The 10789-nt window shown below is 44.7% G+C and overlaps 1 protein-coding gene and 1 long non-coding RNA gene across 2 annotated transcripts in view; one reads left to right on the top strand and one right to left on the bottom strand.

Annotated features, from left to right (window-relative positions):
- On the bottom strand, positions 1–10251 carry NARS1 (asparaginyl-tRNA synthetase 1). Its single transcript, XM_015848211.2, has 15 exons — positions 10143–10251; positions 8996–9078; positions 8767–8832; positions 8567–8659; positions 8078–8167; positions 7847–7925; positions 7290–7360; positions 6660–6746; positions 5787–6008; positions 5209–5408; positions 4650–4785; positions 3538–3651; positions 2686–2817; positions 2028–2159; positions 1–1413 (listed from the first exon to the last, which is right to left on the bottom strand). The coding sequence occupies exons 1-15, from the start codon at positions 10183–10185 to the stop codon at positions 1282–1284; spliced, it is 1680 nt and encodes a 559-aa protein (XP_015703697.1). The 5' UTR covers positions 10186–10251; the 3' UTR covers positions 1–1281.
- The window catches only part of LOC116652484, a 7420-nt gene continuing 6827 nt past the window's right edge, over positions 10197–10789 (top strand). The window contains exon 1 of the long non-coding RNA XR_004305562.1: positions 10197–10292. This is a non-coding gene — a long non-coding RNA (uncharacterized LOC116652484). The remainder of the gene's footprint in view (positions 10293–10789) is intronic.

Here is a 10789-nt window from a genome sequence, read left to right as displayed (position 1 = left end):
TTGAGCTGCCATAGTTTATTGGTTGCTGATTTAAACCGGATTATATAATAGCATGCAAGATGAAGAAAAAAGCCTTTTATTACAAAAATATGGGTATCGCGTAGCTCAACATGAATGGCAAACCCAGATCAAGTCTTGGTGCAGTCAGCTGATGATGCACCTACTGGTTTTTCTCTCTGGTAAAAGGACTCACTTTATTTATGGCTAAAAAGCATACAGGTGACTCAACACATTAAATACGTAATTAATTCTATTTGGTAGCTTGGTTACTGCAGAATCAGCTAAGATGCAGTAGCACAAGAGTAAACTGAGCTAGCAAGGAAACACAGAACTGTTCTACCATGAAAACATCCTTTAGCATCAAGTGGGAAAGCAGTGCTTGAATTACAGCTGATCAGGAGAGGACAGGAGCAGTGCACGATGCTGAAATCCAATTACATTTCAAAGCCACCAGTTTTTACTGTTTGATGGATGAAATAACCTTAATTTCAAAGGCACTGCATGGACAGATCTCCAAGAACACGTCCTCTCCTCCTGTAACTCAGCCCACGTTGGGTGCGTGTGGTCCCAGCGCAGCACTCCTCCCGCAGGGATCAGCAGGGGTCGGGTAGCACACCTCACAGCGAGCCTTATCATTTCTAACCAATAAATAATCTGGGAAAAACAGAAGCTTCTTGCAGCGGAATTCAGTGCTCAGTACAGAGTACCTTGCAACTGAACAATGTCAAACAGAACTTCCATTAAGAGCAGTAAGAGAGAATAAAACAAATACACCACTTAATTATCCCCTTATTTTTTTTTTCCTTTTTTTCTTTTTACACTTCATTGACCTATTTAAATGCTTCTTCAAATCACTCAGAGGTCAGGATTTAGGAATCTGAAAAGCTTGAATCCCCAGTTTCTCCAATAAGAAACAAAAAGAGAAAAACCAAGTCTGAGGACAATTAGATGCCCTGTGCATTCTTGTAGAAATACGTCACAGATACTAAAAGCAGAAGCGTATCTTGTTTTTTTAAATGCCAGCTTACCAGGATTTGTTTGTATGTTGACAAATGCACCTAACTTTGTTTTTTCCCCCTCATAGGCCTATTTCCAGTTAATTAGTAGCATTTTACTTCAAAAAAAAAAAAAGAACTTTTTTAATTTTACTTTTCACATGCCAATTTAGTGAATGTATGAACAACAGGGTGCCAAAAGTCTTGTCCTCAGACAGGTGAAGCAGAGCGTATCATTCATTCCCAAGCATCAGTTCCTGGATTTCTTAGTTTACCACCAGGATGGCTAAGGTTTGCAGCGCTGGACAAAGCGAGGGTACAGGCAGACATCTCGGATGTGGTGCCTATCCAGAATCCAGGTCAGGAACCGCTCCAATCCCAAACCATATCCGCCATGAGGACATGTACCATATTTTCTCTGTGCAATAAAAATCATAGGGATTAAACATTTGCGCTTGTTATTTATGCCACAATTGCAGTGATACCAACGAAGGAAAAAAAAAACAACATGGAAGCAAAAACCCTTCCAGCACCACCTTCTCCAGCAATGAGGAGGAATACAGGCAGTGTTCTTCTCAGGCAAGATACCTGTCTGTGTTCAGTTCCTGAATTTCCTGGGGCAAAGTAATGACTAAAAGAGGAAAATGGAAGTAGGAAGTCGTAATAACATTTTTCCAACCTCATCTTTTTCTCCTCTGCTTACATAAGGTAGAGCTATTTGAGTCTGAAAACATCAGTGGTGCCTTCATGCAAACACAAGGGCTTCAGAAAGGCAGCACAGTATGGAATACACTATACAAGCAATGTACCTGCAAAGAACAGTTCAATGAAGGCAACCTGGCATGAGCAGCAGCCACTTCAGTAAAATAAAGCAATTTTAACAGAATGCAAATTACTATCCATTGCATTTTGACACAGCTTAAGAGACTACCTGGTTTTGGCCACAGAAAAAAATCTTTCCAATTTAGGTTGGATTGTCTTAGAAGTGGTTTAAGGAAATGACAAGCAGCACAGTGAACCTGTTTCACGTACCTGATCAGTGTACCAGTAATATGGCGTGGGATCAATCCCTTCTCGCTTGTAGCCCTCCAGCAGCTCCTCACTGTCCCAAATACGCATAGAGCCTCCAACAATTTCACCAACATTGGGCATCAACACATCAACCTACAACATACAACGAGATCACGCTGTTACAACTTTAGAACACACAGGAAAGACAGCTCCAACTTAGAAGACAACACATTTCACTATGTAATTCTAAGTCTCCAGGAGAAAGAAAGGCAATTCTTTCCAGACTCAATTTACTGATGGCAGGAATCAACTCACTGTGTTCCCTGATTTAATCTTTTATACTCTTGGTGCCACTGAACCGCTGAGCCACAAAAGCAGCAGCTCTCCTAACAGCCACCACTCCTCCTGGCTGCCAGACAGCTGGTTTTCACACAATACAACCTCTAACGAGTCACCAACCAGATGGCAATGAAAAGGAAGCTCATGGTGATCTCCTGGCAACTTCTTAAGCACTTCAGTGTTGCTTCATTTATGTCTGTAGCACCAACAAAGTCACGCCAGGAGATGCTCAGAACAAATTCCAGTATGAACTCACCAATGTTTTCCTGTAGTACTCATTCAAGCAGATATCCCCACTCTATTTAGAAGGTAACACTATGTATGTAAAACATGAACTTACAGACTCGGTAAGCCGGGAATCATCGTGACAGCGCTGCATGTAGAAGGACTTGATCTCTGCAGGAAATCGGCACAGCAAGATCGGCTCATTGATGGTGTCTGTCATGAACCTCTCAGGAGCTTCAGGAATATCCTAAGGTTAAAAAAGGCTCTATTAATATTTTAAACAAAAAACACTCTGAAACCTCAAGAACCACAATGTATCAGGGAGGAAGTGGAAAAAGACACTTCGAGACCACATACATTGAAGCATTCATCCTGGTGTACGTATTTTTATCCAGTATCTTAGTAACACTTCAAGATACTGTGCGTGTATATATAGCTAAAAACATACAGACCTAAAAGAAAAATCTGTAAATCAATTCAGTAACACTCAAGTCTACCCAATAATCCACACAGAAAAATGGGCACAACTAACAAACGCTGAACAGCTTAATTTCTTTCCTTCCTTTTATCCATGGGCCTTAAGAACCTCAGCCTGACTGGGGTACCCCATCCAGTGCTGTGGCCAATTCCACATCCACAGGCTTTGGAAAGAAAACTCACATTTTGATTCTAGGTTCCAAAGGCATTACATGGAACCCTAACTCCCCCTCCAAATTTACATTCCCCAGTGCAACTGCAATGCAACAAAACAGTCCAGATAAAATCCAGGCCTCTTGATGATTTACAGCAAGACTCATTATAAACAGGATAGGAACTTCATTCCAAGCAAAACACAACAGATTCACACAGCAACAATAAACCCAATGGCACCACAGTCCAAACACTGCTCTCCAAGGGATTCATACACCCTCAGTGTACAGCTGAGGTATTTTGTTTTCAATTTCTGAAGAGCCTCAGAAAGACTTACTTCCCCAAACTCATAGTAAGTACCATCATCCTTCTTCACATCATGTTCCCTTAGCCACTCAATTGCTTCAGAATAGTTCATTCGTCGGAAAGGACGCTTTGGGGGCTTGAAGTTCTGTAAACAACAGTAGAGATCCCAACACATAGATTAGCATTCTAAGATTTATCTTACCAGTTGATCAGCAAGTCCACTTCCTCAGTTAGAGCATACACAATACTCATGTATCAAAAAATCATTACTTAAAAGCTTGGAAGTACTGAAAAGCTAACATGAAATAAAAACATTGTCCAAGTTCAGTGCCACTCAAAGAACAGATGCTGAAAAAGTCAGCAGGAGAGGGAGGGCAGGAAGCATTTTCAAAGCTTTTTTCTTTCTGTATGAATTCATCACACACACACTGATGTTGAAAACAGAGCAGTTTGCAGGGCTTCCAAAACTAGGGCCACAAAAAAAAGCACCTTCACTTCCCTGTGCCTCAAACTGGTACAGAATTTTCTCTTGTGAGAAGTCCATAGGGTGGGTTATTCTTCATACCTTCTGCTCATCTGTGATCAAATTTAAAATGGAACCTCCCAGTGTTTATCAGGAAAATGGGTCAAAATGTCAGGGATGAGAGTGTATGTGCTCTGAGAGGAAAGCTGGTGACAAGAGATAAGATGGCTTTAAGAGACTGCCAACTTTCCTTGCAAAGGCAGCAGGAGACAAAGGCTCTCTAACAAATGAAAACAGCTTTGCATAGCTTCATCTTCCAGGATAAAAGTAGAACAGCACATTCACTGCTTGCCTGTGTGCGACCTGTGAGTACCAGCTGATCATTATTATGAGCTCTAGGACAGAGGTTTTTATTCCACTGGTACCGTACACATTAAATGCCTGCACACTGCTGGTTCCTGGACTGTATTAGCCATGTAAATTCTTCTCCCTCAGTCCCCAGCTCCTGCAAGAGCCATAGCCAGACTTGCAGCATTTTCAGTCTTTGATGTTATTTCAAACTCCTCTTATGTAAGCAGAGCCCGCTGTCATGCCTTGTCTCTCCCAGGTGAACACAGTGACCAGGAAGGGTAAGGACCAGACTGTGCCTGCTCATGGCTCCCACACCACTGCTCGCTTACCGGGTTGAGGTCACGCAGTAAGCCTGATGCAGGTGATGCCAACACTCTGTCAACTACATCACAAACTAAGCTCTCCAAACGGTTCAGCAAGTCTTCAAAACTTATAAAAGGGCATTCAGCTTCAATATGAGTGTATCTGAAACATCAAGTCATGATGTTACATAACCATACATATGCAACAGACTTTTAGTTATGAAAAAGCATCATGGAAGACAATAAACAAAAACCACTTTAGTCCCCCTTTTCAGCTCTCCCACTTCTATTCTGTGAAGGAAATCAAACAAAAAAAAACCTCAACAGTAGGAACTGCGATTTCTAAAAAGGCAAAGTTTCCTACAAATGCATCAGCTCTGCTTTGACCAAATCCTTAAACACTGAATATCAATGACCAGCTGGACGTTCATGGATAGCAGGAGTTATCCCAAATATACTTTTGCTCAGCTGTTACACATTTGCACTGGGCTGTCTTCTCACTGTGCATTCTGTCATCCAGCCACCTGCTACTCCCCAACTTATTCACTTATGCATAAGTAACAAAGAAATATAACTCTCTCCATACTCAGCCAAGTGTCTGCGTGTCCTGGACTGCTCAGCTCTGTATGACTGAGCAATACAGAAAACATCTCCTAGTGCTGGAATGCAGGTCTCCAGGTAGAGCTGAGATGACTGTGTTAAGTATGCCTCTTCACCAAAATAATCCAGCTTGAATAGGGTTGAACCTCCTTCCACCTGCGTCTGGACTAATGTTGGTGGTGTGACCTGTATAAGAGCAAGAATTAAGGACAATGATGACAGTGCATTACAGCAGCTACATAAGGCACACCCTTCCATAATACCATCTACAGAAGTCTGGTATGTATGAACACAAGCACTTCATTCCAATACCCTTCAGCAGCCAAGAAAGAGGTATTCAGGCTGTTTGTGAATCATGCTGTAACATTACTATGCCTCACAAGTATCCGTAAACCTCTGAGATCAATGTCTATGAGAGCAATCACATCACGGCTCCCTGTGAAACAACTTTTTTCTCCCCATTTCAGGTTAACACGGAAGTCCATAAAGGTTTTCCAGAAAAGAGATTGCCTTAAAGTAAGGAGCTTAAAGCAGTCACTTGCCAAGAAGGGCAAATATACTTACTTCATAATATCCATTGGCAAAGAAATGGTCCCTGAAGGCCTGCACCACCATGGAGCGCACCTTGAAGATTTTAGACATATTCTCGCCTCGAATCATCATATGCCTGTTGTTAAGTTGCACATCAACCTCTGAATCCTCATTGAGGAGATTGTCAGCCCCACCTGCTGGGGCCAGACCAATAAGCTCCCAGTAGTCACAGTTCAGCTCATGGCCTCCCGGAGCCTGACAATTTGAAAGAGAAACAAAACTTTCAGAACTGCATTTTTTGCACTGGCCCAGATGGCTTTCAGAAGTCAGCACTTCACCACAACATGAAAAGAGCTGGCCACTTTCCCCTGTGCTGTTTGCTGGCATCCAGCAGACCTGAGGGCCAGGGCTCAGCGCTGTTCTCAGCAGCTCCCCCGTGTGGGAGCAGACCTCTCCTGACAAAATGGCATCTTTTCCCATTCCAAGCACTAAAATCAATGGACATTTGTAAAGTCTGGTGGGTCTCTGCACTAAAAGCACTAAGCCGCTGTGACGAGACACAAAACTAAAATGCTTTCAGTGTATGTAACACCACAAGCAGTAACAAGAAACAAGTAACCAAAAATTGCCAAATGCTTGAAAACTGTTAAAAGTGTATTTGATCCTTTTTTGCCTGTATTTAATTTCAGACATCACAGTTGCAAAAGCCATGAAGGAAAGGAGATTGAACTAAATTCTGACAGGCAAACACAGCAGTAGCTTTGGCAAGCTACTAAGCCAAATTCCTAAGCCAAATTTCTCCTACAATCATTCAGTGTTTCCACCTTTGATTTTTCTCACATCAGAAAAAATGAGAAACTGTTAAGGCAGAAGAACCAGAACAGGAGCCCCATCCAGCTTCCCTACCTGCTTGCCTTCAGGAACAAGGTTCAGTGTACCATACACTGCAACACTGCTCTCTGTAGAGAGAAGGAGCCCATTGTAGCACTGACACTATGGAGAGAAAGAAAGAGACACAGTTAAAGTAATTCCTAATTTCCAGTTTTTCCATAAGATCTACTGAAGTCACAGACAAGCTAACGTCACTGTCCAAAAAACCCCCTTGTGCCAGGAGACATCACTTAACAATAATATAAATTAATCAGTAGGTTTAGAGGAACTTGCTATAGTACCAATAAAAGACATATGAGGTACAAACATTTCTATTATTTATTAACAGAATTCAATCATAAACAGGAGGGGAGCCAACTCTGCAAGGGTAGATAACAGCAGGACAAGGGGAAATGGTTTTAAATTGGAGGAAGGAAGATTTAGGTTGGATGTCAGGGGGAAGTTCTTTACTGTGACAGTGGTGAGGTGCTGGAACAGCTGCCCAGAGAGGCTGTGGATGCCCCGTCCATCCCTGGAGGTGTTCAAGGCCGGGTTGGATGGGGCCCTGGGCAGCCTGGGCTGGTATTAAATGGGGAGGTTGGAGCTTCATGATCCTTAAGGTCCCTTCCAACCCAGGCCATTCTGTGATTCTGTGATTGAACTTACCAATGCATCTGAAAGGACACACTGAAGAAAGCCTGTGCCATCTCTCAAAACAATGAACATCAAATTCTTTCCTGGTTAAAAAAAGGAAAAAAAAATAAATAGGATTTGTATTAGAAAATTTTGCACAAGTCTGTCACTCCTCAGCAAATGCCTCCTTGCAAACAAAGACATCAGTCATTCTGAAAACAAATTTTTCTTGCTATTCTTTTAAAAGCGTTTTAAAGCTTTGAAGAAAACTCTTTTGTTAATCCCACTGAGCAAGTGCCAGTTAGCTCCTCAGTCTGTAGGATCAGATTGAAAAACAAGTCTTTTAAGAAATGTTTTAAGACAGAGCTCAAAATCCAGTATCTCAAAAATCTTTGACTAATAAATGTCTCCATCCTCATGTGCAGAATCTGTCAACACTGAACTAACTGGTGTGACCAACAAGGTCACATAAGCGATGGTCTGAAAACTTAAGAGTAAGCATTGTTTTATTCAGTGTGAGTACTGATGGCTACTGAATTTGTTCCACCTCTCTACAAAGGTTCAGCATCTTACAAGAGCTTGCAGCTTACCTTGCCTACGTAATCTGTGAATCCAGCCAAAAATCTTCACTCTCTGGCCTCTGTAAGCCTCCAGAGCACCAATCTTTACCTGTAAAGCAAGGAATGGAAACAATCAAACTGAGGAACACAACTCACCATTTAGGTGGAGTTTTCTACATAATTACTTCCAGTACAGAGAACAACCTTTGTGCAAGCATGCTGAAACAGGGCCATGTATCAAGAACCCCAAACCTTACTCACACATTTTGGCTCTGGAAGACTAGGATCATTCTTGATAATAACTTTCTTGGCTTCCTCCAGGTTCTTCTCTCTTCTCAAGAGATCTTCTGCCTTGTTGAGATGAAAAAGAAAGTATGAAATAACTGTGACCAGGCTTTGTAAGTAGGGACTGTAACATACACTTACAAATACTGATGTCATAAAATGCTGGTGCATAGGCCTGCCCCTAATTCAAGGCTAGAATGACAAACATTGCACAGCAACATTTCTCATTTTTCCCAGAAAGCCTAAACACAGTAGATGGTGATAACCTAAAACTCACTTAGTTTCACCCATTTGCTTACACCATCTAAACATGGACAAGCTGTAAATAACATACGTTTAGCAATGACTGAGGTGCAGAACAAGCTAAATGTTTATGGGATGGGAAGAACAATGTTAATGACACCTAGTGTTTTCATAAATGAAAGGCAGCATGCTTCTTCCAACTCGGCACCGCTCACAACTTACCTCTTTCTTCTCCTTTGCCTCATTCTTCATTTGTTCCCTGTGCCACAGTTTTTTGACATTTTTCATCTGTGACTTTGAAATAATGGCCCATCTCTAAATCAATCCAAGCACAGAACATAAGACAGAAGGTTACAATTGTGGCCCTTCACACAAAGAAGCTTGAAAACAATTTACATTAGGAAGCTCAAATGTTACAGTACCTCATTTTCCTTCTGTGAATCCACATAAATAGTAGGAAATGGTTCCTTTCCTGCTGTCATCAAGGCCTAAAAATGTGAGGGGTAAGAAATAAATAAAAAATCAGTGGTGCTGCAGGTGAACTGAAGTAATTCTGTTAGAGACTGAGCAGACAACCCAGCTCTGGCCCTTTTGGTCAGAGCTGCAAAAGCTCATGAAGCTCACATAAAAGAACACATTTGTTACGCTTACCTTTAAGACAGTTTTGAATGGTTTCTTCTGCGTCCCATCACCGGTGGAATCGTTGCCCTCTCGTTCAGAAACATACAACTCCTCTGTAACACATCATAAATATCAGGCAATTACTCAAGGGAAAAACAAGAAAGCAGCAATGGTAAAGCACAAGAGACACGCCCAGGGATGCACATCAGGACTGAGGGAGCTGCTTTCCTTATGCCTAACATCCAGGCAGGGAGGAACAAGCGGAGGAGGCAGCTCAGGCCAGCACTTGGCTGACATACAGCTACCAACCAAAGACATGGAGAAACCTCCTTCCTTCCTTCTGCCAGCAAACACCAGAGGGTGAGGCCTGCGCAGCCCTGCAGCACAGCCCTGCTCCCTGCCCACGTGCCGACTGCTGCAGTGTGGTTTGGTTTCGATTTGCAGGGATCAGAGCACACAGACCCATAACAAACACCTACATTTATACATACAGCTATAGATGTACCTGTGTGTGTATATATAGGGACAGACAGGTGAACGTGCACAATCACCCACAGACATATGCTTCGTTCTTTGTTCCTCGTGAGCTGCCAAAATCCGCGCTATAAGTCCAGAATCGGACAGACACGATTATTTGCTCAACTCTTTTACATTTTGTTCTTACTTATAAGTAAGAACAGCACAATTACACCGCGTGCAGGGCTTAAAACCCTGAGCTGCCATGACACCGCCACCGGCAGCGCCGCACAGGGCACCATGTCGTGTTCAATCACCGCACACGGCGCAGCTGGGCCGGGTTTCCCTTCAAGAGCCGAATTCAATACAAATACCGCCGGCAGCACCAGGCCGCGCACAGCGCCGCCGTGACACCACATCGCTCGGGGCCGGCCTGCACGGGACCGAGGCCTAAAGCCCCGGGGAGCACCGAGGCCTAAAGCCCCGGGGAGCACCGAGGCCTAAAGCCCCGGGGAGCACCGAGGCCGCAGCCCCGGCCCCAGGCGGCCGGCAACACAGCGCCCATCCCCAGCCCGGCACCCATCCCCAGCCCGGCACCCATCCCCAGCCCGGCGCCCATCCCCAGCCCGGCGCCCATCCCCAACCCGGCGCCCATCCCCAACCCGGCGCCCATCCCCAGCCCGGCGCCCATCCCCGCCCGGCCCAGCCGCCCCCCCCTCACCCAGCGCCACAGCCGCCGTCCGACCGATCACCTCCCCCGCCATGGCCGACCAACGGAAGTGGCCGCACCGCGCTTCCGGCGCTCTGCGACAGAGAGACGAGGAGAGACACGGGAGGGAACACACGGCTACTAATAAACCACGCCCACAAGGTGAGACACGCCCACAGGCCGCGTGCTATCAGTGGGGATAGGGGAGATAGGGCGGATAGGGGAGATGGGGGAGATATAGGAGATAGGGGAGATGGGATAGGGGAGATAGGGAAGGTAGGTGGGATAGGGGAGATACAGGAGATAGGGGAGATAGGAGGCCCCACAAGTAGAAGAGATGGGATAGGGGAGATAGGGGGATAGGGGGAGGTTAGGGGAGATGGGATAGGGGAGGTAGGTGGGATAGGGGACATAGGGGAGATAGGGGGGATAGAGGAGATAGGGGAGACAGGGGGGATAGGAGAGATGGGGAGATGGGGATAGGGAGGATAAGGGGGTTAGGGGGGATAAGTGGGATAGGGGAGATAGGGGGGATAGGGGAGGTAGGGGAGATGGGATAGGGGAGATAGGGGAGGTTTGGTGGGAGATAGGGGAGATAGGGGGGATAGGCGGGGGGTAGGGGGAGGTAGGGGAGATAGGGGACATAGGGGGGATAGATA

Source organism: Coturnix japonica, chromosome Z (assembly GCF_001577835.2).
Source record: "Coturnix japonica isolate 7356 chromosome Z, Coturnix japonica 2.1, whole genome shotgun sequence".
Lineage (NCBI taxonomy): Eukaryota > Metazoa > Chordata > Aves > Galliformes > Phasianidae > Coturnix > Coturnix japonica.
The sequence above is the reverse complement of the archived record's forward strand: the minus strand, read 5'-3'. Positions and strand labels throughout refer to the sequence as shown.